This window comes from Diaporthe citri (genome assembly GCF_014595645.1).
Source record: "Diaporthe citri strain NFHF-8-4 chromosome Unknown scaffold_1, whole genome shotgun sequence".
Taxonomy (NCBI): Eukaryota; Fungi; Ascomycota; class Sordariomycetes; order Diaporthales; family Diaporthaceae; genus Diaporthe; species Diaporthe citri.
In genome coordinates this window covers 7465337-7493043 of record NW_025064846.1, presented here as the reverse complement: position 1 = coordinate 7493043, position 27707 = coordinate 7465337, and the positions used below count along the sequence as shown (strand labels likewise).

Below are 27707 nucleotides of genomic sequence, written 5' to 3'. Positions count from 1 at the left end.
TTACTCTGGTATCTTATGCTCGCTCGCAGAGGCACCAGCCTTCCAATGATATTTTGATGCCACATGCTCGTCCAGAGGCACCTTTTGCCCCGGTGAATTATAGAAGTTCTCCCTATAAGTGCCTCCCTCAATATACCCGTCCCAGAACAACCCTCGGGCTTTGAGCTCGGGCAGTAGCAGCTCTATGATATCCTTAAACGAGCCGGGAAACAAGGCATATGCCTATATGTGTGTCAGTCGCCAGGAAAATACCAGTCGCATCGTCTGAATCGGGATTGAACACGTCGCAACTCACAAAGTTGAATCCATCAACATCAGCTTCCTCCACCCAGGTCTCTAACCCTTCGGCGACCTGAGCTGGGGTTCCAATAAGCACTGGCCCATTGCCACCAATACTGACATGTTCAGCGACAGTATGTTTAGTCCATTTTGAATCCCGAGGCGCGAATCTAGCATACCCTTCGACCGTTGATCTGCTGTGAGTCAGCACATATTATCGCAGCTAGCCAAGACCCGGACCGGCGGCATCTTGACACTCACCTCACGGCGTTGCTTTCCACCTGGCGCAGCTCCTCTTCATCTCCGTATTTGCTCAAGTCAATACCGGTCCACCCTGCGAAGAGGGCGAGAGCGCCCTCATGAGATGCATATTGCCGATAGTCCTTTAGTTTCGCCTGTGTCTCTTCCTCGGTTCTGCCTAGGATAGGCGTCACAAGCGCCAGAACTTTGAGGTTGGATGGGTTCCTTCCGAACTGGTCGCGGGCGAGCTGGCGAACCTCGGCAACGTTCTTTGCGCACACCTGGGGTGAGTGTGCTGAAACAAAGATCGCCTCTAGTTATGAGCAGACTGTTAGACGGCTGCCGGTTTCACTTAAACGGTTGTGTCCCGCGAGCTTACCTGCGTGTTGGGCCGCAAAGACCTTGCCAGCGCGTGATGTTCCTGCCTGTAAGAGAAGCGGCGTGCGTTGTGGACTTGGCTGCACAATATGTGGTCCTGGCACGGTCAAGAATTTCCCTTTGTGGTTGATCTGCCTCACCAGATCGGGAGACGTGTATATCCCATTCTTACGATCCAGCTGCACCGCATCATCCCGCCAGGACGATTGGAAGAGCTTGTACATGACCTTTATGTACTCTTCAGCTTGTGCATAGCGATCGTCATGCTGCGGCTGCTGCGTCTGCCCCATATTGCGTGCCGCAGAGTCGAGATAACTGGTGACAACATTCCAGCCAAGTCGGCCTTTGGTCAAATGATCGAGGGTTGACAGCCGGCGAGCCAAATGGTAAGGCTGTTCGTACGTTGTCGAGACCGTCACGCCAAAGCCGATACTGCGAGTTGCAGCAGCCATCGCAGAAATCACGGACAACGGCTCATTCACAGGCCACTGGGCCCCAGATATGACAGCTGGATCCAATGACTGCTTATACACATCGTAGCCACCCAGAACATCGGCTACAAAGATCCCGTGGAATTTGGCCTCCTCTAGCATTTTCGCGAGTTCAACCCAATGATCCACATCTGTGAATCTCCATGACTGGTCTTCTGGGTGTCTCCATAACCCTGGCGACTGATGCCCACTGCCTGAGATCACATTGTCAGCCTTGGTAAAAGATGCCATGACAACCGTAGCGGCCTGAACGGACTTACACATTTCGACAAACGCATTGACAACAAGCCGCTTCTTGGCCTTCGCCCCGCCACTATTTTCAGAAGCCATTGTGTATGGGTGTCAGGCTTGTCGAGTGGCCCAGTGCTGTTTGAACGGTTGCACACGTGGGACGGGGCTGGTTGGGAACGACCAACAAGCAAGTGAGTAGAAAAGGCATCAACTAGCGAATTCCTTCAACAATTTTGACTGGTTCAGGCTTGCCTTCTACTCATTTCACCTTCACAAAACCGGTCCCAATGCTGCGGGCCGGGAAGATCGCGTGTCGGGTTGACAGCAGGTCCAACACTCCTAACGGACAATTGCGCCATCGCCGTGCGGATGATGCACTCAGCTCCGGCCAACCCCTCGATGATGCAACCGCATTGGACCAACAGGAGACATCAGATACGGACGAGCTTCCCCACAAAAACCCTTTTCTGCGTGGGATTTCGCAGCGGTTCCTCGTCATCAGGGGGGTCTCTCCGGCTACTTGGCGATCTTGTGGAGGGCGTGGGGGAGACGAGAAAGCTAGAGGATGATGAAAGATGTCAGATCTTTGCGCCATACCTCGAGACTGGGTCTCGGCTGTCGCATCACGGCCGTCTTCGGACGTGTTTGTAATCACGGATCGGTACGGATCATTTCCTCTCTGCCGCTCTGCGTCCTCTCAATTGAGCAGGGCCGCGGGAATTCTGGAATAGCTCTCAGTGCCACATCACACGTGAATCCAAGCGGCAAGCTTTCAGACTCGGCGTCGTCTCTCCTCATCCCTACAACAGACATATATTCCTGCCGGATTTCTGTTGAAGAATGAGTGGCTGGTCAATATTTCGAAAGTTCTCTGGGAAGAAAAGAAAGGCATCGGCCATCGGGCTCGCAGATCCGGGTGACACCGTCCCTCCCGCCACCATGGCACCAATCGCAGTCCCCGAATCACAGACCATTCTCTTGCTGAAAGGGCCAAAACAGCCATATGAGCTGGTAGAGAACTATCCTATCCCAGAGCTCAACGTGGGTTCCGAAGTGCTGGTCAAGACTCGGGCGATCGGCCTCAACCCCATAGACTGGAAAGCACCGTGAGTGCACTTGCACCCGCCCTGCCTCATGACCGTACTCACACACGAGCAAGTGCGCTGATCCGGAACGACCCTGCAGTGATTTCAACTTCGCAATCCCAGAGCTACCTTACATTTCTGGAAGGGAGCTTTCCGGAGATATTTGTCGAGTTTTGGATTCGTCCTCTCGTTTGAAACTCGGTGACCGTGTAAGACTTCGAAGCACAGCGAGAATCCAGCGACCATTACCAGTGACTGACCATGTCACAGGTGATTGCTATATCAACCGACTACCGTGATCTGCGAAAGGCAGCTTACCAGGAATTTGTTGTTAGCTTTGACTACAACGTGGTCCGGCTACCCTCTGCTCTGTCCTACGAAGAAGGGTCGACGCTGGGCGTGGCTTTCGTCGCTGCATCTTTAGCCCTGGGTATCTGCATGGGAGTTGACTTCAGTGATGTCACCAACGGCCCTGATCTTTTGAAACTCGTCAAAGCGGCCGATCCAGACTCCATTCCGGAGGATGTCCGGGCAGAAACTTTGAGAGGCATCCCAGAGCACGAACGTGCAAAACCTGGTGACTGGATCGCCGTTTGGGGAGGTAAGTGCGAGGTGTGTCTTTTGCATGGTCTACAAAAATCTGACGAAGGTTTCGCGCAGGCTCAGCAACATCGGCCAATCTTACTGTTCAGCTTGCAAGACTCGCAGGTCTGAAGGTGGCCACTATCGTGGACAGTGCCAGGCATGGTCTGCGAATCTCAAACCATAAATCCATTCGCCCAGATCTCCTGATCGACAGCCATGATCCGCAAAGAGCCATTGAGGTCCTCAAGGCCAATGTGGGTGAGGATTTGAGGTTTGGCATTGATACGCGCGGCAAGGACACAGCTGCGAAATTATTAGAGGCCCTGACCGAGAAGGGTGTGTCCGGCGGCACGAGACCACCGTCACCTCCAGCCACCCCGCGCACGTCCTCGACTCTATCTGCCCATCTCATCGGGTTGACCGGACTGCCCAAACAGGCTTCGGTTGAGGGAGCTGTGATGCACTCGGTACCCATCAAGCTGTTTCACGAGGTGCCTGCAGTTGGGAATGCTTTAGTCACTTGGCTCGAGAGGTTACTTGCTCAAGGCCTAGTCTCACCCCCGGAAATCATCGACATCGAGGAGGGTCTAGAGAATGTGAACGCAGGTCTTGACCGAATGAGAAAAGGGGATATTAGGGGCGGCAAGTTGATTGTAAGACTGGACGAAGCACAATAGAATTAGAGGACCTGTTAATAGATGCATTGTTCACGAGGCTCCTCAGGCCAGACTACTCTGAATCATTTTGGTTGTTGTACATAACTTTATGATGAAGATGAAAGGGACATCTTCCAAATGTTTCCATCACTATCCTAAACCATTTGCAAGCAAAACCACGTTACGGAATAGAGGAATTTTCATGTTGCGCCGGCAAAAAAAAAAAAAAAAAAAAACACGGATACATAATGAGGATGATGAATTGAAACAGTCTTTGGGAAACATAAAATTGATTAAGTTAGAAGAAATACGGAGACGAGATGCTAGCCGAAGATCTCAGTCCAGCCCAGATAAAAGTCGACACTGAAATGTGCGCCGGACTTCAAATAAATACAATATGGCCGTAGATCCACCGTCTCTCAGAGAGTGATCATTCTCCAAGAGACCTGAAATACTGCAGAACAGAATAGCAGCCTCTATGTGAATCTAATGTACCTCTCTGAGACCTGTTTCCAATATCCTATTGTATACTCTACTCCAACCCTGCCACAGTGCGCTGTAGTTATGAGATTCCATCCTTGGTCAGGACGCCCTTGTCGTCAGATGTATCAGTATCTACGGCTGATGCTACAGCTTCAGTCGAGCCTGTAGCTCCCACACCAAATTGTCTCACAACCAACCACGCAGGAGCCACGGCTACAGCCCATAGAGCGAAGTTCATATAAACACCCCCATGCTCCGCGAAGACGGTGATGGACTCGAGGCCGTAACTCAGCGCCTGCCACGCTGATTCTGTTCCTCGAAGGAGAGCGGCATGTCGAATGACCTGAGGCTCATCTCCGCCGGCGAGGTTTTGAACAACAAAGTATCTACCAAGCAAATATGTTACTCAAACAGATCCGGGGATTTCGATATCGAGCCACTGAAACTCAGAGTCTGGAGTCACTTACAAGTACAAGTAATTCAGTTGAAAGCCAACTGTCAAGAAAACGAAGACTCCAAAACCTTGGCCAAAGCCCGGGTCTGACCAATCATACGTTGGGTGGGTTAGACTGAATTTGGTCACCATCACTGTAACCCATATCCACCATGCACCTTGCAAAGTGACAATGACGGCAAAAGCGAGTCGGGTGCGACGCTTGAGAGGAATGTTTGTTCGGTCGATCCAGTACTGCGAGCAGAAAGGTCAGTCACGAGGGGCTACTCTCAAAATTTTTAACAAGAATATCAGCTCATGGACACTCACGCCGAGCAAGTTGCCTGTGATAATAGCTGCCAGACCACCCACGAACGACCCCAACGCTCTGGCGCGAACACTGAACCATACTGTTCACACAAGATTGTTAGAGTGCAAGAATAGACTGAATCATCAGTTTCAAGGACTCACAAGACAGGTACGTGAAGAAGACTGCTTCTGCGAAGACTGCTTGGCCGATGAACGGCACGATTAATAGGAACTTTTTGGTGAGGAAAAGTCTTGCGGTCTTTTTCATCTCGTACCAAGGATTCTGAAGAATTTCCAAGCTGACTTTCTTGCCGTCTTTTCGCTGCACTTTATCAGGTTTGTTGAGTAGAAGAGCGACAAATGGGCCGGCGGCTTGAATTGCAATGAAGAGGATGTAGACCGTGTAGCTGACTTGACCCGCCTGATCTCGGTCGGCATTGAGACCCAAGTTGACAGCTCCACCGATGATCTGCCCTGACAATCGGTAGGTGAGCCAATATCCCAAGGCTTTCCCCTTGTTCCATGGCTCAGGATACGCGATCGCAATAGCTGCTTCTGCCATCCAAAACACACCGGCTGATATACCGCAGAGTGCTGCCCCGAGGAGTAAAAGCCAGTCCACATCGTATCTGCTTTTCGTGTAAAGGCCAGCAGCATAAGGAGCGTACCCGATACTATGATTGAGAAGAGAGATCAGCATCAGAACTCAAGCACAAAGCGCGTCGTTTCCTAGAGAATCTCGGTCGGTATGGGTCGAAGGGGCACACCAGAACACTCACGTCCCAAAGATCAGGGCGCCCTTTATCCCGATGTAATGCACCATTGCACTTGAGAAAAAGCACGACACGACCATCAAGCAGAAGGTCAGCGCGTTCGCCGCATTTGAAAGGGCAGGACTGGCGGTCCCGCCAGCCCCGAGCGAATTCATTGCTGTCCATATTCCAGGGGCTGCAAAGTTGCAAAGCCCCAGTATCGTTATGTTAAAAAAGGTTGACCGGTACCATTTCACCTTGACCTCGCCTTTTGTCATTGTTAGTAGCAATTCGGCTCGCAGTCTGGTGATATTCTCACCGGAGAACTGGCGGGTCTCACCAATAGGCCCATTGTAGGGCTGGGATTCTGATGTGACAGTCATGGTATGCACCAGACGGCGTCAGTGACAAGTGATGGGACGAACAGAATATTGTGGAGGCAGCCTCAATCCTACCGTAGCAGCGCTGAACTTGTTGGTCGGCTGGGGCTGGCTGACTTGATATTGGTCTTTGCCTGACGATTTTTGTGGGTGCAGCTTTGCACCGCAGTGGCTTCTAGTCTCTCGCACCTGTATCGGCATATGCTGCCAATCGGTCTCGTTCCTTTCCGATCATGCAATTTCAGGTTTGTTGCCGAGTGAAGCACGCCATTGCCATGCAGGATGGCAAACCACGTTCTATCAACTAAACATCCAGCTACGCAAACTCTAGTCTCCACTTGATCGGTCACGAAATGCCCAGGGTCGGAAACGCGACATCTCAGTAATGTTGAAACTCTGAAGACGAAGCCTTAAGGGCGGGCGGATTGCGCCGATGAATATTGTTTGAGTCAAAAGGATGATATATGTGAGTTCAATCGAGTTTTCACCAGTGCATCCCATCTGCCACTGCTACTCTTGTTTAGACTCTTGGGTGTTCAGGGACAGGACTGAGTACCGGCAACATACGGGTTCACCATGTATCTAATAGCTAGAGCACGACCCCCACCACACCGTCAACTGCCCATGACTGACTGACTATATTTGGATATGTACCACCCGCCTGAGGTACCTGATTGATGATGCGATGACTTATGCATCTTGGAGCAATCACGCGTCACCATCCCATGCCCAAGACCGAGGCCCTACGGTAGTTGCCACCAAGACTCATGATGGTCCTTCAGGTCAACATCTTGAGGCGCCTTCAAATAGCTCGTCATGTCTGACTCTGGGTCTTGCTCTGCTCTTGTTCCTCCATTGCCGAAGTACCACAGCAGACTGTTACCTTGGCTTTCGGCCAAGTGCTCATATTCGAAGTCTTCCCACCGAGGCTCCCTCCTGATGGCAGTGATATGGTTTGAACTACCTGGCCAGATGCCATGAATTCTCGCTCCAGGAGTTCCGCCATTGTACCAACTCGAACATCCTTCGACCAAGACAGTCTTGGCGAAGAACGCATCGCAGTACTCGACAAAATCATCCGCGGCCTTCTTCTTCGGCGTGATGGATTTGATGCCCTCCCGTGAGGCTTTACGCAGGATCTTTGCATAAAACGTGAGCTGCGTCTCAACACTCTGTGGAACTGTTCCGCTTGGTCCAGTCGCATGTGGACCATGAACAAAGAACAAATTTGGAAAGCCTGGTGTTGCTGCTCCTAGGTAAGTGTACGGGAATCCGTATTCTCCACCTGGGCGCCACAATGACGAAAGATCGCGGCCAGAAGCTCGAATGGAAAATGGAGGAATCATGTCTCCGTTGGCCCCCGTGGCGCAGAAGATCGCGTCAACATCCCGTTGCGTACCATCAGCAGTCTCGATGCCGGTTTTGGTAAATCTTTTGATAGGTTGGCGTATGAAGTCAACGTTAGGCTCCTGAAGGGCTTCGAGATAACCAGGACCGGGTGTCAGGCGACGACAGTTGGGGCCGAAGTCAGGTACGAGCTGCTCCAATAGTTCCGGCTTCTTGGAGAGACGAGCTTTCATGGTCTCGGTAAAAAATTGACGAACATTATCGTTGGCCTCCCCTTTGAGAAAGGTTGCAAATTTGCGCCAATACTTGTCCTCCAGCTCCTTCCTAAACGCGAGGTACGACTGAGGATCCTCGAGAGACTTCTTTTTCTCGTCTGGGATGGGCTGGGGCTCAAGTGTTCGCTCATCACCTGCCCAGGATGCAGCAATCCAAGTCTTGCTTCTGGCGTAGTGATCCAGCCTAGCCACCTTGCGTTGAAGATTTGCAACCAGCTGTATGCCACTGGCTCCATTGCCGATCACAGCGACACGCTTGCCCGTTGGATCAAAATCAGGATCCCAATGAGAAGCGTGTCGCAGAACTCCAGTGTAGTCCGACAATCCAGGATATTTGGGTAGTCTCCATGCATTAAATCTCCCGATGCAAGTCAGCACGAAGTCCGCGCTATCCTGGACCAAGAGACCGGATGCAAGGTCGTTTATTTTCAGAGTCCAGGAGCCGGCCGCTGCGTCCCAACTGGCATCTTCGACTTGGTGTTGAAACCTGGCGTATTGGTAGACATTACACTTCTTTGCCACTGACTGCCAGTAGTCTCTGATCTCTGCACCGGGGGCAAATTCGTCAGACCAGTCGGTCTTCGGACTGAATGTGGACTGATAGACGTGACTGGGAATATCACAACGCACTCCGGGATACGTGTTCTCGTACCAAGTGCCCCCCTAACTCTGTCAGAAACCAATAAAGATTATTGTAGTCTCACTGCGACTTACAAAGTCAGGGTTTTTCTCATAGATAACAAGTTCGACGCCAGGAACCTTCTGCGGCAACAAGCACCCTGCCAGGATACCCGCTAATCCTCCCCCGATAACGATCACCTTTATCTTGCGGGGCTCATCCACAAAGCGGTCGATCAGGTTCACTCTGGATCGAGGGTATTGAAGATGCTTAGCATCTCCATCCAGCAGAGGTGAGGTTGTGCTGGAGCCATGTTCAGGCTCGGCCGCAGCGAGTTTCAGCGCGACATCCACCTCAACAGCGCTATTTCCAAGCGCAGTTTCGGTGTTGTGCGACAGCGTACCGTCAGCTGTTGCAATGGGAGCCATGTGGGGAGTATTGAGTGTTGGAACAATCCAGATCAGAGAAGGCCGTTTCGATGAAATATGTGCTTGAGTGCCTTGGCAGTCTTGAGGTCGATGCAGAATATCAGTGCCGCAAGTTCTGTTTCAGCTCAATTCTGGTCTAAGCGTCTAATTTTTGGAATGATAAATGTAAGTCCTCCTGGTGGATGGATCCCGTAGTCGCCATCGTAGTACATCTTTACGGCTTTGCCATGGGATAGTCGGCCGGGCTGCCGCTGCCGCATGGCCGGTGAGCACGTCAGAGCACGTCGAAACTCGGAACGCTGACACCATCCCCACCGGCCGCGTTTCGGAGATAGAGATACAGTAGGGTGACTTTACCACTACTAGTAAAACTCAGTGTCCAATCTCAGAGCAAATGAGCTTCTCTTCATGTGTCAGATATTATCACGACATCGACAGAGTATATCAATTTCTCCGCTGTATCCACTGCACCCACTCAAACTCCCCCGTCAAATCTACGCATATTTCTGATCAATTACGGCGTTGTGACCAGTGGGGTAAAGCCCCTGCCTGCGATTCTTCCAAAATGTCTTTAGACGTACATAAGTAGTGCTTTCCCAATGAGAAATACTCTCATACTACACCCGGCAGAGTGCTGACGAGGATATTGTCCTCGTCTCAAACACTATTACATGCGCGCAGCATTTAAGTCGAACACATAACACACCTCATATTTGCTCGCATGGCCTTTCGATTCACTGCCATAGCTGTGCATGTGGTCTTCGTGACAGGAATACACCTAGGCAGTGAGAGATTTGAGAAGGCCGCAATAGGTGAATGCATTCCTGACTGGTAGAATACTGAAGTGAGCAGAGGCTTTTATTCGTATTACCTCTCCAATACTAGCATGGAGATGAGACCATCAAGGTCAGACTGTTTCATGCCCAACTTGAATGTTTGCAGGAGCAGTGTAAGGCCTCCTGCTAGGGTGACTGATATAATGCATAAGACCAGACAATCTTGTAAGTTCTTCGCCAGGGGATCATAATTGACAATATGAGAACTACAAAGCACAGTTGAGAAACAGGAATTTTCAGGTGCCTGAGTCTAAGCAACAAAAGCATTCTCAACCTCAGATCTTGTAAATGTAGCTGCATCATGTCATCTGATGTCCTTGCTCTCGGAACCAATCATTCAAGAGAAGGTATCCGAGGATACCTAGTCACAACTGCCACCAAGATAGAGCAGGATAGTATCGCACGTTAGAAGAAAAAATCAGCCAACGCGAGCTAGCGTCCTCCAGGATGAGGACGAATACCCGTTACCTTCTTCTCGATCGGCGCGCTCGCTGGTAGGACTCCGGCGTTTTCGAATGACCGGAATGTCTCGATCCAAGTATCATATGTGTCGTCGAATCGACTCCATCCGAACTTACGTGCTTTGGCAACTGTAGTTACGGCCAACCAGCTTTCACCTAAACCCCAGTCAAGAATATCCCAAGTCGCCCAGTCGAAAGCCTCAGGATTGCCGCCGTTCTTCGCTACGACTTGTTCCCAGACGGGCTTCTTGTCTTTGGCCCATTCGACCATGTTAATCTGACTTTCCATCTTCTGAGTTTCTCCGCTTGCCGTCCACTCTGAGTCAGGGACTTCCGGGATCTGGGCAACGTCAGGTTTTGTCACAGTATCACAAAAGTTCTTCTTGGGTTTACCAACCTCCATTCCAAAGTGCTCACCGAGCCTCGCCCAGAAGTACTTCCAGACGATATAGTCCCCGTTGTTATGGGAGAAGGCCTCATTCTTGGTGTGCTCGTTGGTAGAGGCCCACACGCTCATGTCTGCAATGCTTGGAGCATAGGAAGCATCATCGACAGTATTGTAGAAGAATTTGTTTCCCGGGAACATTGGGGTTTGACCAAGTTCCCTGCAAGTGAGGAAGTAGATGGCTACAGTGAGTGAAATCGACATTCCGTTCCCTATATCCCTCAATTTCAGCTTCATCTGAAGTGCTAGATGGCACAAGCGACAACATTAGAAATCACGCGACGTACCTGCAGGGGTATAGCCAATAATGCCCATAGGACGAATGACATTCCAGTGCCATTCGCGCTTCGCGGCCAAATCAAACATGAAGTCCTCTTGGATGAAATAGAAGTTTTCTCCGTAATCTTCATAACGCGCCATCCCTTCGTGAATCGGGACTTCAACAGGGCCCAGATGGACTCCATAATGCTGATTGCAGGTGTTAGCACATCACTTCGCGATGGGCATAGGGCTGGATGGTATCAAGCCACTCCCGTACCTTGCCTCCAGTGTGAAGAATGACTCGTTGCAGGGACTTGCTGGACTTATCAGTAGCCAGGAGGAAGTTTTGGAACAAGGGAACATTATCGTCCTTCAGCTTCGCGAAATCCATGTTATGGACGTAGGATGCAAAGAAAGCGTGTGTCACGTCGTGGCACAGCGGCTTCATCAGCTGAGCAAGCTCATCGGCAGGCTTCAAGAAATCCAGAGCAATAAATCTGATGCGGGGATCCTGCCACAGTGGCCATTTGGGAACACGTCTTGTTGTGATCACAATCTTGGACCTGTCGATGCTTAGCATATGGGACCTGAGAGTTGCAGCGTATCCGAGAAGAATTACCATTCGGATGCAGGTTGACGTATAAGGTGCTCAATGAGGGCATTCCCGGTAATACCATTGGCCCCAGTGACGAAAGCGACTTTGGCATTGGGGTGATGAGTTGAGGCCATTGTGCCTGTTGTATCTCTCAGCTGCGTTTGTCTTGTATACGGTGGTTACTTGGGTCTTGTCCGCGACAGACCGTTCGGAAAATTTTGTTTGAGTAGATTCCTGATGAAGGAGAGATAAAGGCAAGACAAACAAATTCTGTTGTGTTTTGGAATAGACGATATCCCTCATCACCAAGATGTTCGATGTGGGAACTAAGCCATTCATGCTAAATTTATAGGAACTGGCTGTCCGGATGGTCAATTACCCACAAACAGAAGTCCAATGGCAAAAAGTCAAATTCTCGCTATTCGCTCCTCGCCTCTTGCCGCTATAGGTGGACCCAGTGTGATAAAGTGACGCATGTGAACAGCTCGACGGATTTAAAGTCCACCACGTCCGGAATTATACGCTTCGACCACCAGACCACTGACCACATGATGATGCCTTCTCTAGCAACAATAAAAAAAGTCATAATTTTAGCTACCAGTCATTCTCGCCAGATTTTCAGGACTTTAGCAATTGAGGATCCTGAACTCAAGCACTGTCTGAGGTCATTTTATGCACCCTGGCTCCTCTCTCGTCGATGCCGTATTTAGTCGATCTTTTGTCTCTTTGATGTCAGAAGGTTGAAAGTAAATCAATGGCCAGCTGCTAAATCCGATGGGTTGTATTCAGAAACAGACTACTGCACTCTCATGCAAGATGTGGGACTATCATAAGTTCCACAAAATGTGGTGTGGACCGCAGGAGATCTTGCAGACCCACTTGTCCTTGATCGTCAAGGAAACGTTGACATATTAGTACCTCTAATATATTCCAACGAGAGAAGCTCGTATATTCCAATTGAAGCAAGGCTTGATATATCCTAAGTGAACATTGATACTATCACCAATATCTGATATATGGGCTAGTAGGTGATAATACATCAACATGCAGAGTATCTCGAAAGCCGAGAACAGAATGAGTTGGGGCGATGTGAAGCTAGAACCAATCAACTGGACGCTTAGCGAGACGTGCACAGTACATTCATGGCGGCTGGGTCTTTATCCTCTTGTGTGGGTCATTTGCGACCCATAGAACAGGGTATTGAGAATCGAGCTGAATACTCGCGGATATTCCACGGATAATCCACGAGGTCCGGAATTCATCCTGGCAGGTCGATGCGATAAAGAGCAGTAAGTAAGGGGGAATCTGAAACCCGCCAGGTGCTGTAATGATTCGGCTCCTTGTCCTTGCAGGACCAGTGAGGCGAGACCAGTTCAAATCCAACACTTTGGTCAGCACAGGCTCCTAATTAACCACAAGAGGTAAATTCAACTCCATGCAAGATGCCAGTGTACAATGGTGTTAATGTGTGCTGGATTGAAACGAAATGTTGTATTCTATGAATGAGAAAATTCATATCTATCAAGAAGACATGTTCGGTTATAGTCTTGTCCTTCTTTAGAAACTTAGCTACCAGTCTGGCAAATACACTCCCTGCATAGGCAATTTAAACAGTGATGCTTGCGTCCGCGTTCTCCACCAGCATCTGCGCATACTCCTCAAACCACTGACCAGCCCTCGGCGCACCCTCCATGCCGCACTGACCATCGCTTTCACCGCCGGGCTTGATCCAGACAATGCTGTCGACGAGAGGGTTGTCGACAGCAGTACCGGGCTTAATGCCGTACCCAGCCGGAGCCACGTTGCACCATTCACCCCTGAAATTGTCAGCATTTTGCAGTTCAGAATAACGACAAGTAAGAAAATGCAAAACAGATTGAAGTTGCCGGGGTGAAAACATGGACAGAAGGTAGGAAGAGACGGTACGACATACCACTCTTCTCTCGCACCAGGTAAAGCCACGCGACCTTGGTCGATAATGAATCGAGTCGGAAGCCCCTCAGCCTCGAGGTGCGGGGATAGCGAGGTAGCATAACTAGACTCATCGGCAGAGTTGGAATACTCGGTATAAGGCTCCGGAACCTCCGCCTTGAACGGATTGTAGTTGGAGACGTTGATCGCATAGCCTCGAATGCGCGTACCGTTTCCAGCTTGGCGGACGACCTCGCCAAACAACTCAGCAGCTGTTGTTATATGCGGTCAGCCAAAATATCAATGCTATCGAAAATGCCCAGGTATCGCGGTTACATACTTGGCTGTAGGTTATCGTCCCAACCAAGCCAACCGCCGTGCGCAGCATCGATGTAAAGATGCACATTATCGAACTGCAAGCTGGAGATCGCATGAGCGATACCCTCCTTATAGGCATCAGCTGCATTCGCGCACTTCTCGACATTCAAGTTGGTGACAAGATTGCCCAGTGAGTCCGGCTCCAAAACAATGGCGAAGGTGAGATCCGTTGCCGCAGAAACTTTCTCCGCGTATGGCTGGATGTACTCTGTCTTGTACCGCTCCAGGCCATTTTCCGAGAGAATGAGCTCGCCCGCGCTCTCTCCTGCGCTGCAATCTCTATCAGGAAGGTTGTAGAGGACAAGCCCAACGATCTGCGTCTCTCCAGTCTCGGCCTGTGCAGCACGAGCATCCTCGATGGCAGTATCGATGTGGGCAAGACTAGCGATGTCAGATATCCATACAAAGGTTCCAATGTCCTGGATTGCTCGGGTTTTCTCCGTGTTGGAACTGTCACCCGCTTCTTCGAAGGACTCAACGGTCTGCTCTAGTTTCTCTGCATAGGTTGGGTTGACAAAGAGTTTCTTGCCATCGAAAGGGTTGATATCTGCCTGTCTGCGAAGAACTCGGTGTCCAACCCGAGGAAATACTGGGCCAGCCGCGGATAGCACCGCAAAAGATACGGCAGCTAAGGTGGAAGTCCTCATGGCCAAGGAGTAGACTTGAACCGTGACAGTCTCGTATTGCTCTTGTTGCCTGTGTTGTAGTCGGTGGTCTGCGGTGCAACAACATCACCATTCCAACAGAGCTCAGACGGTTCTTCTTTATACACCAGGTCCGCCCCCCCCCCCCCAATACTGGTGTTGCTGATCAGTTATCCTCCACTGGTACTCGGACCGTAGAATCAGGAACGTTGATTGTCAAGGGGCCTTGGTTTGTTCCCTGGCTGGACGAACCGCCTTGGCGCCTTGCAAATCACCCAGACGTCAACGACATTCGCTGCGAAGGGACCTCATGATGCGACCTGGCAACAGACATTCACGAACCAGACGAACCCTGCGTTCTGACGGCGACCCGCAATTGTCTCCGTCAAATCGTCTATATGCCCAGCTTTCGGAGGATGCCACGCCGTCGGGACGAGCCGGCTTGTCGAGGTTAGATGAGCAGAGAGCCGCCGAGCCGAGCTAAACCCAGTCCATAATCACAACGGAGGGCTGGTCATCTCGGACTAGGGGCCGAAGCCAAGTCGGATCACGGAGACGAATCCCGCCAATCCGATGATGACCAGAGTGAAGTCGCGCGCGGCTGCTTGTGAGTGATGCCAGTCATGGCATGATCGGCATAATAAAATAGCACTCCCCAGGATTGCCTAAGACTCGGTTCCGCACTTCTCTATTCGTTGATCCCTAACACCAGATTTTCACCACATTGAGTTATCAAAACTCTGAAAGATCATAGAGTAACTGACGGTATAGCTCTCTCGTTCCCCCTCAGCTCGTTAACATCCGCATAAATGCATTCTTTCCATCAATATCCCAACACCTTGATGAACAAACTTGCTCCATGTTACGACTACAAGATTTGAGACTTTCCACTGGCTAGGACCAGGAAGGGTTTGGAACTGATTTGGCCTTCAAGACACTAATCATCGCGTGGACCGGAGTCTCTCAACTTAGGCATCAAGGTCTTATAAGTCAAGCACGACTACATGTTTGTTAATGAATACTACCTACTGCTGTGATTTTCATCAATATTTGCGAATCGAATTTTAGAGGCTTTAATCTAGAACTTATATCATCATCGCCCAGGGTCTAAGCACTGCAAAGTTGTCACCGATAAACTTGAACAGCCGGTGGTGGTCAACGACTCTATCTCAACTGCCTTTACCCAGCCACTTAGTACTGAGATGGAATCGTTGAACATGGCCGTTATTGTTCCGGCATTCAAAATGACTTGTCAGGATGTTAACGTAGTGAATTCTGTAGCACGCATGTGAGTGCACTCAGTAAATACTTTTTGCCTTCTTTAATTACTTATGGTGTGTACTCGAGCCTCAACTCTGTTAATTATTGCTGATACCTAGGCGTACAATTCTAGATGTACTCGTCATCCTCAACTCGCCATTAAGACACTAAGCATGCTCGTGCCGTGTAATCGTATATTCAGTCGAAGGTATTTGACATCCGAAAGCGGCTACCCAAACAAATTCTATGGTCCTACTCAGAGCATTGATAGTGTACTAGTTTTCTTATCTTATCGCAACGATTCCGCGGTTCCTTCTTGTCTCCGCCTTTGAAGTTTGGATGGCGTTCTGATGCTATCTCCTGGTATATATCTTCCGCGGGGGTGCAACGGCCTCGACTGTTCGCGTTTCAACTACCCGCGGTCGGGTCCGATGGTATGATCGAGATCGTCTTCTTCCGCGACTGTGTGAGTGGTAGTACACAGGTCGTCTCCGGCGGTACCTGCGCCCGCCTACTGCAAAACAACAGCACCACAGGATCCAAAGAGCCAGAAGCAAGAACACAACTGATGCAATGACGATGCCCGCAATTGCACCGGCAGAGAGCGGCGCCGGGTCGTAGTAGGGGTCATAGTAGACAACGTCGGCTTGTTGATATTGAGGTGCCTGATATCTTCGTCAGCCAAGGTGACCGAGGACAAAAGCCAAATGTGCTTCTTTACTACTTCGATACGCGGAGAATTCACAAAAAATACGTACCATATTGGAATCTTGCAAGACGGAGGGCAAGCAGCAGTCTCCCTGCTAAACAAAGGGGGAGGATGGTATGTCTCCGGTGAAAGACAGCAATGTGGGCGGTGAGGGATTTCATACCGGCAGTGAATCGCCTCGTAAGCCGCAGTCATTCCAGACCTCAAGACATCCTAGCACACCTCGCCCAGGTGACATGGTTTGACGGCGCCACATCGCCAAGCTCAGCAGAATCCAATGAGAAAGTCGAACCTTGGGAACCGGGACTTGAAGTTGGCCTGAATCTGCAAGATCCACGTCATAATACACCACCTCAGGCGGGTAGTTGGGGAAGATATGCAGCCTAGGAAGCACTGGTCCAACCCATAAGCCGGAACATAAGTAGTGGCTTTTTATAATACCTGTTGTATTACATGGTTATCTCATTACCCCACTTGCATCTCGTGCCAACTTTAAAACGTATCTAGTTTAATTAGTGCACCTCAGCCTTGTTAGAATAATCGCTTAGTATTCAAGTGCTCTGGTCTAGTCTGGGTGGGTGCTTAGCCCCCTTAATATAGACGATCTAGAATACAGTGGCAAATATTAGGAAAAAGAGATATCCCGCATTAATAATTAAAATATTTCAGAGCATTTCAATATCCCCCCTTAAGTTATTTTTTTATTTTATATTTTTACATAATTTAAAAAATTTATAATAAAAAAATAACTTAAAAGGTATCTTTTTTTAATATGTTTTTATTATTATTTTATTAAAGAAAAACCTTATATAAAAGGAGAAAATCTTTAGTTATTTATATATTAAGAAAAAAACCTATAAAATGTGTAAAAATATACCATATAGCCGCTTAAATTAGCAATCATGCAATTTATTTAAATATTATTATTATAAATATTTACTTATTACTTTAATTTATATAATATAAAAATATATATTATAAACATAATATTTATTTTAATATTTAAAGTTTATATTATATATTATTATATTATATAAGTTATAATTATTATATAAATTATAAAAATAATATAATTTATAAGGAAAATTATATTATATAAATTATAATTATTATATAAATTATGAAAATAATATAATTTATGGGGTTAATATATATAATGCCCGCAATATATAATATATATATAACGTGGTTTATTAATAAGTGGCGCATATTAATAAGTGGCGTACTTTTGCAATATTTGCTAACTTTAACCAACCTTAGCACCCACTTAATGCAAAGAAATTAATTAAATTTAACATTAATTAATATTAACTATATTTAATTCTTTATTTTTAATTAATTTAGTTAATTTAAAGCGGTTAATAGATATATAATGCTGATTTAAATTAATTAACTTTTGGTAAGAAATATGCATTTAACATTAATTAATATTAACCATACTATTAAAAACGCAGTCCGCCGCGGATTACCCTTTTATATATATCAGCATTAATTAATGCCAAATAAATTAAAAAAAGATTATATTTATTTAAAATTTAATTAACTAATGGCCTTTGCATCTTTCTCACAAGTTCATGCATTATGCCTAGTTTCGTATAATTACTATATCATCATTTAATTAGTTCGCACGTAGGTGCTGTTCTCTGCATCTCTCGTGGACTTTTTTTACCCCAGCCTCCGATAATAAGTCGGGTTCTAGAATGGAGCAAGCTGTTGAATACGCTTTGCTTGCCTCGCTTTGTTGCCTTTGCTTGGCTGGTGATTCCCCATAAAATAGACGGCTAGACCCGTAAATGAATACTCTGGGCATTGGTACTAGCGATGTGCCTAGAAGTAGATCTCTTTTGAATTCATGCACCATGTCTGAGTCCGTTTCTGCTGCGTCATGTTCCGCTTGAACTCCGGGTCAACCCGATGAACAACCCAACTCAGTAAATGGCCTGGATCCAGACCCTCAGGACCGTCCACGCAATATGTGTAACCTACAGTCGCAATAGAGAGTTGCCAAGATTCTCAAGGTATCCACCTTTCCGAAGTCCCGAAGTTGTGAAGGAACGGAAAATTCTTTTTTTTTTTCAATAAGTGGATCTGCGGAAGGACATCAAGATAAATTGGCCGTGGAGACTCCGAAGTCCCTGTCTCCCGCAAGGCTGGCTCCAAGCCTTCCGCCGCCAAGAGCGAGGAATGTCCGCTGTAGCTGTCGAGAAACACCACTGGCAGTGACTCAGTGTAGACGTAAAAACGCATGCAAGGCAAGAGTCCAGAAGTCACATTGACTTGATCTATCGTAGACAGTAGAGCGTACTGCGCAGTTTTGTTGACGCCAAGAGCGTCCAAATCCCGATGGTGCCTGACGAGTACAGGTATCAGCTCGCTTAGGGCCGGGACCCATCGGCGGTGCTTCCGAAGCAACGCTCTGTGGATCTGACGATACGCAATGGCATGACATCCAGTCATCCTCTGGGGCAATTTACGTGGTATGGCCAGGCCATAAACCCAAGCAGGCGCTGTAAATCGACGGCCAGAGCCGAGAATATGGCAGCATAACTTTAATTCCCACCTAGTTCTTCAGCTTTACCTATTCACGTACACTAAGATCTTTGGCCTGGCTATGGAAAGAAAGCACAATGTCGTTGAGAGCGGACCTGGAGTCCTGTCCTCAGACTCGTCTGCGACGATAGAGCTCGAACGGAAAGGTCCCCCAAACGGGGGTTTAAAAGCTTGGCTTCAAATATTGGGCGCATTCTTTTTATATTTCAACACTTGGGGTAAGAAGAGAGTCTATCTAACGGCGTTTATCCAACCCCCCCCCCCCCCAACATGTTTGTTGACATTGTTCAGGAATCGTTTCAAGTTTTGGGAGCTACCAGAGCTACTATGAAGACACCGTTCTCAAAGGGGCCAATTCCTTTCAGGTTTCGAGCATTGGCTCGGTACGTAAGTACCATTCTTTTTTTTCTTACGGTTCCCGTCTTTCATGTCTTGGAATGCTCCAGAATGTATCACTTTAGGCTCTGTGGCAGGAGATTAACACGTACTAGAAAGTTTCTTGATGGTCTTTCTCGGCTTTATTGCTGGACCAGTGTTTGACCAGGGCCACTTCAGTCATCTCCTCAAGGGCGGCTCGATATTGATCCTCGTGGGAACAATCATGCAAGGACTGTCCTTTGAGTACTGGCATTTGCTTCTCTCCCAAGGCATCTGCACGGGAATTGGGAGTAAGCAGCTTCCGGGTACAATTTTTACCCTCTCTGGAAAATCGATGTCATCTGTAGCCTGTACCTCAAAGGCACTGTCAGGCTGCAGGTTTTGAAACAAGCTATGACCATGCTGTGGCCTGCTCCTCCCTATATCCCAATGAAACTTCTTCCTTGGTTCCTTGATAGCTGACTCTTTTTGCTGCAGTGGGTCTTTTAGCCGTCCCAAGCGTCGCTGTGCCGTCGGTCTGGTTTACCAGCAAGTTGCCACTTGCGAATGGCATTGTTGTGAGCGCGAGTGGTTTCGGAGGGTGAGTGGATTAAATTATCTGCAACAAAGGGGCTGCTGGAGCAGTCAAAATGTGTGATCGTTGCTGATGTTCATCTTCATCGCCTGCATAGAGTCGTCTATCCGATTATGATTCGCTCCTTGATACCTACCATTGGCTTCAAATATACCAGTCTCAGCGTGGCGCTGGTTATCCTCATCACGTTAGGTGTATCGAACGTTGTGCTTCAGCAGCCTGCGATGCCGCAAGCGAAACGTGCGTTCTTTGATCGGTCTGCTCTGACGGACATGCCGTACGTTCTGTTTGTTCTTGGCGCTATGCTTGCATTCCTGGGCCTATACACAACTTTCTTTTACTTGGCTAGCTATGCCGTTCAAGAAGGAATTACCACGGAGAGCACAGCACTATACTTCGTATCCATATTGAATGGAGCCTCAGTGTTTGGCCGGGTGCTTCCCAACATACCTTGCCTTACGCTTCGTCTGGGACCATTAAACATGATGGTGGCATCTGTTACCTCGATGGCAATCATTGTGCTCTCCTTCAACGCCGGCCCGAATCTTGCAGGTCTCTTAGCCATGATCATCCTGTACGGATTCTTCACTGGAGCCTTCTTCACCCTGCAGCCGACCATCTTTGCACGGCTCACTGAGGACCCCAGCCGTATAAGCACAAGGACTGGGATGGCGTCGACGATTTGCAGCGTCGGGCTTTTGCTCGGTGCCCCATCCGGTGGAGGACTGTGGAGGACATATGGTTTTTCTGCTAGCTGGGTTTGGAGTGGCGCCACTCTAGCTTCTGCTGCTTTGGTTATGGCCGTCAGTAGATGCATGGTAAGCAAGTGGCGATTGCGATCAAGTGTTTGAGGGAAGTTGGAAAGCAAGCTCAACAGGCAATGCAAAAGGGTTATTCTGCAAGGCTCATGAATGATCCGCAACATCAACGTACATGACTGGCATTCAGGCTTTCTGTGGAATCCAAGTAGGCTGATGTGTGGCGTAGCCACTGAACACATAACAGGTCTGTTTTGTAGTTCAAGGCTTTCGCAGCTCGAGGTCTGCTTCCCAAGCTCTGCCGAAATTACATACTACCCGACATGTGGATCACGAGTTGCAACGTCCCCGGGTTCACAATCAACATCAGCGCACACAGGGGAAGAACGAAAAGAAATCGGTTTCATTCAAAAGCAACACAAAAGCCCAATCTCAACTTTTTCCCTCGTCCAGTTGCTCCCACTCGTCCTCCAGAATGCTGAACAGATACAGATCGTACCAGGCTCTGTTGTGCCAGTGGCATTGCCTTTGCTTCCCATCCAGCTTGAATCCTGCCTTCTGGTAGCATCTGTGAGCCCGTTTATTGTATTCCACAGATCCCAGGTGAACACTATGCATGTTTGCTCTTCGGAACGCCCAACCGATGGCCCAACGGACAGCTTCGGTGCCGTAGCCGCTGTTCTGATATGGTGCTGCAATAGCAATACCCAAGGAGCAGGCACGATTGCTTGGGTTCCGGCCATACACGCTGGTCGACAAATTAATCATGCCGATAGGCTTGTCTGCTGCCTTGTCAGGCTGGTCAACGTCTTTCTCAGACAAGGCACTGCTCTTGAAATGCCTCTCGTTGGCCTTGACGTCTGAACGGAGGCAGATTATCACGTCCATCAGAAAGTCGTTCTGTTTCCACTTATCAAACCAATCCTCGGGTTTTTGTTTTCGTGGAGGCTTCAGGAGCATAGGCCCGGAGAGGGAAACGTTGACGGGATCGGTATCGAGATCTCGAAACAAGAATTCGTAGTCTTCCTGCTGAGTTGCCCGGAACACCAGCCGCTCTGAGCGCCATACGTTCTCGAGACCGTCGAGGTATGCCTCAGCCATAATGAATCGAGAAATGTGACTTAAGATGTGTGCTAGGTCTTCACCTGGTCGAGTTGGATGGATGATTTGAGGTGGTGCCAGGGAACTCGGAATCTGGGAAACCCACGATGTGAATCAGTCCCTTTAAATACGCCAAGCCTGCCTGTGGTACAAGCCTCATCCTGGCGCGTTGATAGGCGTGAAATCCTGCGCTTACGGATTAACAGGGGTCACAATTCACTCCCAATTGTGATTGTCCCGAGAGGGGTAAAGGAGCTCGCTCATGCAAGCCAGTCGAAGGATTTGTCTTTGCGGCGTCTTATTTGCCCGGTCTTACTGAGTCACCGGAGATGATGAGCTGCCCATTACAAAGGTGCACAGCGACAACTGTTGCGAAACCTCATTTTAAGCTTTTCACTCACCCCTACCCTAACTTCTAACCCCCTCCCTTTTTAGTTCTTTTCCAATAGATGGGGGTAACTATAGTGAAGATAGAGGTGAATGAAAATTTTGCAGGGGTTTCTTAACAGCTGACGCTGTACACCTCTATAGCCCATGGGCAACTAGAGATATTTGCATACCTATACGATTTAAGAAGTCACACAGTGAGTCACAAATCCTTAGACTGGTGTATTTTTGCTAGTACATTTCGCGTTTAGCATTACATCATTGGATCCATGATGGTATCACGAGCGCCTAGCGGTCAAGCACGCACATTGGACTTGATTCAAGGCTATTTCCCTCATCCGCAACATTGCAAACAAGCCTCAGCACGCGTCATGATGGACAGTGGCATTCCTACCCCAAATGTTGCTCCAGATGGACCTTTTCCTACTCCAGTATCACTTCTGCTGATTCTTTTTCGGTATGGTGTCGCGTTTCATCGCTTCTCCCTCGCCCCGTCAACAAAGACGTCAAACTTCTCATTATAAAAGCACAATCGCCCCTGAATTGCCGCACTTTCGGAGGTCGGGTACACATAATACCATACGGCGTCCTTTACCTCGACGTCTCCCACCTTCACATCATAATATGAAGCCTGTCCTTTGTATGGACAGAAAGTAGTTGTATCGCTTTTGCTCAGCAAGCCCCAATCTTTAATAGAAGTTGGAGGCAGGTAGTGGCGTGTAGGTAGCATGGTCTCGTGTAAGAACATGTTGTTTGTACTCTGGGCAAGAACCGTGCCGTTGAGCTCGACCCGAATTTCGCGAGAAGAAGGAAGGATCTCAATGCGTTTATAAGGGTCCTTGGGGTGGCCGCCAAGAAGCTTTTCGTCTTCCGCGAACCAGTCTAGCCAGTGAAAACCATCATTAGAAGTTGATCACGGGAAAGGGATGCGAACAGTGGTGACTGACCAATGTCCGACACCTTGACCTTGACGAGGCCTTGCAGCGGGCCTTTGTCGTAGCCCTGCGCCTCAGCAGTCGTGGCTCCGCTGCGTATTGTTCCCAACCAGAAGCCGGCCTTGTCTTCCTTCTCCTTCTCGATCTTTGCTGGGCCTGCTGTTATGTCTTTCTCAGGAACGTAGTAATACGGGACTAGACAGACATTTTAGTTCCCTGAGACTTACAGGGCAGCCTTGACCAGAGACATACAGTACGGATGTTCCCAAACATATCTGGCACTTAAGCTGTCGAAGATCCACTGGTCGCCTAGAAGCCCTCGGAGGCGTCGGTTGGCAGGCTCCTGCTTGTGAGGACCGTCCACGAGCTTGATGCCCAGCTCCGTTGGACTTGCGGCACCCGTCAGCAGAGCACTGGGATAATACATTCCGTTCGGACTTGCCTTGGTCTTGGTAGGGATGCCATGCTGGATTCTTGATGTCTGAACCGGCGGCAATTGCGATCGCCTAGCAGGATTCAACTCACCGTTCACGACTTCGGGGGCGACGAGGAAGAGGGCAAGAAGCGGGGTCACACGCCTGGACGTGCTAAGATGCGTCTGAGTTGACTAATCCTCTCCACAGTAGGTTGATGAGGGACCTGGAGCTCTAGATTCTCGTTACTGAATGGGGTTGCATAGGAATGCGGGACGTCACTGTCAACCGAGGCCCTTCTCTAAGTTGTCGACTTGATCACTATCAAACCGTCTCAGAGCAGTTGGCGTGACCTGTCACTGCCCAGAAAGTCTGATAATGGCCTGTTCATGTGATGGGTGCACTGCAGGCGCTCCTGCATGTGGTCAAGAACTGGGGGCTTCAGAACACCTCGTTTTTGACGCGTGCATTGCATGTTGCACACTGCACATGTGACCAGAAGCGGGAAAAAAAAAAAAAAAAAAAAAAAAAAAGGATGCTTATCTGCGGTGGGCTTGCTGCAGACCACCTATTGACCGACATAATTATGACAGGGGGGCTGCGCCGTAATGGCGAGCTGGCTGCCTTCTTGCATGCTTGCCTTGCGTGTCCCGTCCTATTTCAGCCGCACACGGCTGGGACGGTCCAGCATGTGGTGGTTATTGCAGCTGCAAAAAGCACGTGGACGGTATGCTTGAGCGAGGCAGACGATGCATCCTGGAGTTGTTGAGCATTTAATCCGTCAGCTAGTACACTAGAGTGTGCATAGCACCCAATCGGGCCGTCTGATGGCTGAAGGTAGGTGTTAGTACGGTGGTTTTTCTGCGGGCAGCTCCCGTGTCACGGTTGCGTCACCAGTCCCCACTTCGGCGGCCAATTCGTTCCGTCGCGGGGCAATTGGCAACGGCGCACCGGCATCCTGCTAGGCAAGGGTCCGTACCTGGGTTAGGCTGATAGGCTGGTAGGCTGGGGAGGTAGGCTGACTTTGAGATCCCAGATCGAGAGCATGCCCTGATCATATCATTGCGAGTCGGCACTAGACTGACTACGTCGTTGGTCGCCGCTTCGCTCGCCTCGTCTGGTAATTGTTTTTGCAGTCCCTCGCTCGTTAGCATGCCTATCAACAGCCTCCAGATGTGAGGAAGATGAACTGCTCCGGGTCATCATAGTACATACTACCGTCAACCCTCCTCCTCCTCCTCCGCCTCCTCCTCCTCCTCCTCCTCCTCCCACCTCGCGGATCCGGCCTCGAACCCCCGACGCGGGCGACATCCCTGATCCACCCACCCAGCCATGCCCCAGGCCTCGTCCATCGCTCCAGCCGCCATGGTGGCCTCTACGGCACACACCGCCGGCGCATCCTCGTCGTCGTCGTCGCGCCCAAGCCTTGCCCGCCCGGTTCGGCTGACTTCTGCCGGCTCATTCCACGCCGGCGCCCCCATGCCCTCCTTCCCTGGCCCCTACGACGCCGCTCGCGATGGCAAGCCCCTCGGACGCAGACGAACCTTCCTCGGCCACCTCAGCCAGATGCGACGCCAATCCACCTACAAGTACCACACTTTCCCCACGCAGCCGCCCAAGACCCCCAGCGATGCCCCCGACTCGAGCACCGCCAACTCGCCCTCCGAGGAGGAAGCGGCCCGTAGGAGAAGAGGCCACAGGCACACCAACAGCCGCGACAGCAACGGGGACGTCACACCTCTGCCCGTCAGGCAGCTCCTCCTCCTGGCCCTGCTGAGCCTGGCCGAGCAGACCGCCCTCAACTCCATCGGTCCATACCTGCCCACCATGGTCGCAGCCTTCCCCGAAATACCACAGGGCCAAGCCGGCTTGTATGTTGGCCTGCTTGCCTCGTCCTTCGCACTGGCACAGCTCATGACAAACTTCCTGTGGGGCTACTTCTCCGACCGCGTCGGGAGGAAACCGATAATGCTCATCGGCACCGCCCTGCTGTGCCTCTGCTTCGCCTTCTTCGGCTTCTGTGAGAGCTATTGGCACGTTCTGGTCGTCCACATTGCCATGGGGCTCCTCAACGGGAATGCCGCCGTCGTGCCGACCGTCCTAGGCGAGGTCACCGACCGGAGCAACCAGAGCAGGGCTTTTACGTGGTTGCCAGTCATGTACTCTATTGGAGGCATCACCGGTCCGGCCCTGGGAGGTCTGCTTGTCGGGGAGCCGGGGTCTGTGAGGTGGCCCTTTCTGGGGCCCAACCTGATGTCCGCCGCTTTACTGCTGACCGCCGTGGTGGTTTTGGCGATATGGTTCGAGGAGACCTTGGACGAAGCTGACAGGAGACACGAGATAAAAGCCCTCGCCTGGCTCGAGAACCTCTGTTTCTGCTCTTGCCTCAATGCGAGAAAAGGACGGGAAAGGTTCCGGAGCTCCAGCTGGTCAGCTTCCCCGCCCGACGTCGTGCTCCGGGAGGAGAATGAGGGCGCCTACGACGAACAAGGTGGCACAGGCGAGGAAGACGCCCTCCTCCACTCGGCCCCCGACCTCGAATCGCAAGGACGACCCCAGGACAACAAAGACAGTCCCCCCTCCAGTCGATCAGCCTTGCGCAAGTTGCTCAACTGGACCACCGTGAGCATTTTGCTCACCTACCTCGTCTTCCAGGTGGTAAACATCTCCTTCAACAGCCTCTATCCCATCTTTGCCTCCGCACCACCGCCCACCGGTCGCGAACTTGGCCCCGGCGTCATCGGTGTTAGTATGAGCCTGGCGGGACTGGTCACCATCCTGTTCCAGGTTTCCTTGTTTGAGCCTCTCAAGGCGCGGCTGGGCAATCTGGGCACCTTCAGACTGAGCCTACTGGGCTTGGCTCTCACCATGGTCTTTATGCCGTTTGTGGGATACCAAGATGGAACTGCTCCGTTTGGCTGGGGCTCGGGCAGGTCGTGGCTGCTGGTCGAGCTGGGTGTGATACTCGTGCTCAAGAATTTGAGCGCCGTTGGTGGACTGAGCTGTGTTCTACTACTCGTAAGTGCCGAACTCCTCTGCGTGCCTTGACAGCCTTTACTCATTCCTACAGATAACAAACTCTGCTCCCACTCATGAAACCCTTGGTTCACTCAACGGCATCGCCCAGACACTCTCCGCAGCCGGCCGGTCCTTTGGGCCCTTTGCATCTGGCGGTCTGTTCACATTGTCGATGCGCTTGCAGCACAAGGGCGAGTTGCTTGCCTGGGGTGTGTTCGGCGGCATCGCCCTCGTCGGATGGGGCTGGACACTGTTCATTAGGGGCGGAAAGCTGGAGAGCGATGACTTCCTGGGTGACGACGGTCACGAGGATAGTGACGGCGAACAGCACGACGAGCACGACGAGGGGGAAGCAGGATATGCCAGCGTCGACACGCGACAAATCCGGGAGGAAGATCTAAACACGACGAGAAGGGATCTAGAGCGGGAGTGGTAACTAATCGATACCCAACCATTTGGACAGAGACCTGCAGAGGAGGTTTTCTGATCATGTATCAACGACGATATGAGATATGGTATAGAGCGCTTCGGCTTGTTGATGATGTTACGGCCGATCTGGAAATAGCGAATCGTGTCGATATCTAAGCAGTGATATGCGGGTGGTGTCGTGGAAGAAGCATTCATAGAGATGTGTTGAGCCTGCATGAGATATTCAACCACGCTCCGACTTTGCACTGCTGTGGTTGGAACACAACGAACGCACTTAGAACTGTTCTTGGTATATGTTAGGATCTCAGCAAGTCTTGTCTTGTGCATCCCAGCCTCCGTCGCGCTGTCAAGTATTCACTGTGTGCCCTCAGGCTTGCGGCTGGGCTGGGCTGCTAGAGTCAGGTGGCTTGATACCGTACGGCTTGGCCACAGACATCTGTTCAATAGACTGTAACTAATAGGACATTGCAGTCCGAAACATTCTGCCCTGACCGCGCCTAGATTGAGAACTTGATTCGGAACATTGCATATCGGTCTCGCCCCACCTCTGTTGTACTAAAGAGGAAAATGGATGGCCCCACACCCTCCGAGTGTGATTTAGGCCTTATACAGTGCGTCTTCCTGGATTTAAAAACCTCTCACAAGAGTGAGCGGCTCTGGTAGTGCCTTTAATATTGTTGGCGCCACGTCCCT

General features: G+C 50.1%; 10 protein-coding genes across 10 annotated transcripts; 3 read left to right on the top strand and 7 right to left on the bottom strand.

The window, feature by feature from the left end:
- Positions 1-1718, bottom strand: INS49_001990 (uncharacterized protein; the record flags this gene model as incomplete). Its single annotated transcript, XM_043162809.1, has 6 exons — positions 1-222; positions 296-395; positions 459-473; positions 541-814; positions 899-1582; positions 1649-1718. 6 exons carry the CDS (start codon positions 1716-1718, stop codon positions 1-3), a joined length of 1365 nt encoding a protein of 454 aa, XP_043031315.1.
- Positions 1719-2558: 840 nt separating this feature from the next.
- On the top strand, positions 2559-3966 carry INS49_001989 (uncharacterized protein; the record flags this gene model as incomplete). The annotated part of the gene is made up of 4 exons (XM_043162808.1): positions 2559-2725; positions 2779-2803; positions 2975-3305; positions 3365-3966. The coding sequence occupies 4 exons, from the start codon at positions 2559-2561 to the stop codon at positions 3964-3966; spliced, it is 1125 nt and encodes a 374-aa protein (XP_043031314.1).
- Positions 3967-4507: 541 nt separating this feature from the next.
- INS49_001988 (uncharacterized protein) lies at positions 4508-6305 on the bottom strand (the record flags this gene model as incomplete). The annotated part of the gene is made up of 6 exons (XM_043162807.1): positions 4508-4814; positions 4896-5116; positions 5192-5271; positions 5333-5844; positions 5950-6190; positions 6242-6305. 6 exons carry the CDS (start codon positions 6303-6305, stop codon positions 4508-4510), a joined length of 1425 nt encoding a protein of 474 aa, XP_043031313.1.
- A 740-nt stretch (positions 6306-7045) lies between these two features.
- On the bottom strand, positions 7046-8971 carry INS49_001987 (uncharacterized protein; the record flags this gene model as incomplete). The annotated part of the gene is made up of 3 exons (XM_043162806.1): positions 7046-7482; positions 7702-8521; positions 8639-8971. 3 exons carry the CDS (start codon positions 8969-8971, stop codon positions 7046-7048), a joined length of 1590 nt encoding a protein of 529 aa, XP_043031312.1.
- Positions 8972-10239: 1268 nt separating this feature from the next.
- Positions 10240-11703, bottom strand: INS49_001986 (uncharacterized protein; the record flags this gene model as incomplete). The annotated part of the gene is made up of 4 exons (XM_043162805.1): positions 10240-10895; positions 11001-11181; positions 11252-11537; positions 11594-11703. 4 exons carry the CDS (start codon positions 11701-11703, stop codon positions 10240-10242), a joined length of 1233 nt encoding a protein of 410 aa, XP_043031311.1.
- A 1472-nt stretch (positions 11704-13175) lies between these two features.
- INS49_001985 (uncharacterized protein) lies at positions 13176-14505 on the bottom strand (the record flags this gene model as incomplete). The annotated part of the gene is made up of 3 exons (XM_043162804.1): positions 13176-13386; positions 13503-13752; positions 13821-14505. The coding sequence occupies 3 exons, from the start codon at positions 14503-14505 to the stop codon at positions 13176-13178; spliced, it is 1146 nt and encodes a 381-aa protein (XP_043031310.1).
- Positions 14506-19523: 5018 nt separating this feature from the next.
- Positions 19524-20824, top strand: INS49_001984 (uncharacterized protein; the record flags this gene model as incomplete). The annotated part of the gene is made up of 3 exons (XM_043162803.1): positions 19524-19689; positions 19877-19979; positions 20071-20824. 3 exons carry the CDS (start codon positions 19524-19526, stop codon positions 20822-20824), a joined length of 1023 nt encoding a protein of 340 aa, XP_043031309.1.
- Positions 20825-21163: 339 nt separating this feature from the next.
- On the bottom strand, positions 21164-21832 carry INS49_001983 (uncharacterized protein; the record flags this gene model as incomplete). Its single annotated transcript, XM_043162802.1, has 1 exon — positions 21164-21832. One exon carries the CDS (start codon positions 21830-21832, stop codon positions 21164-21166), a length of 669 nt encoding a protein of 222 aa, XP_043031308.1.
- A 640-nt stretch (positions 21833-22472) lies between these two features.
- On the bottom strand, positions 22473-23581 carry INS49_001982 (uncharacterized protein; the record flags this gene model as incomplete). The annotated part of the gene is made up of 4 exons (XM_043162801.1): positions 22473-22507; positions 22868-23101; positions 23167-23349; positions 23407-23581. 4 exons carry the CDS (start codon positions 23579-23581, stop codon positions 22473-22475), a joined length of 627 nt encoding a protein of 208 aa, XP_043031307.1.
- Positions 23582-24899: 1318 nt separating this feature from the next.
- Positions 24900-27021, top strand: INS49_001981 (uncharacterized protein; the record flags this gene model as incomplete). The annotated part of the gene is made up of 2 exons (XM_043162800.1): positions 24900-26585; positions 26638-27021. The coding sequence occupies 2 exons, from the start codon at positions 24900-24902 to the stop codon at positions 27019-27021; spliced, it is 2070 nt and encodes a 689-aa protein (XP_043031306.1).
- Between the last annotated feature and the right edge of the window lie 686 nt (positions 27022-27707).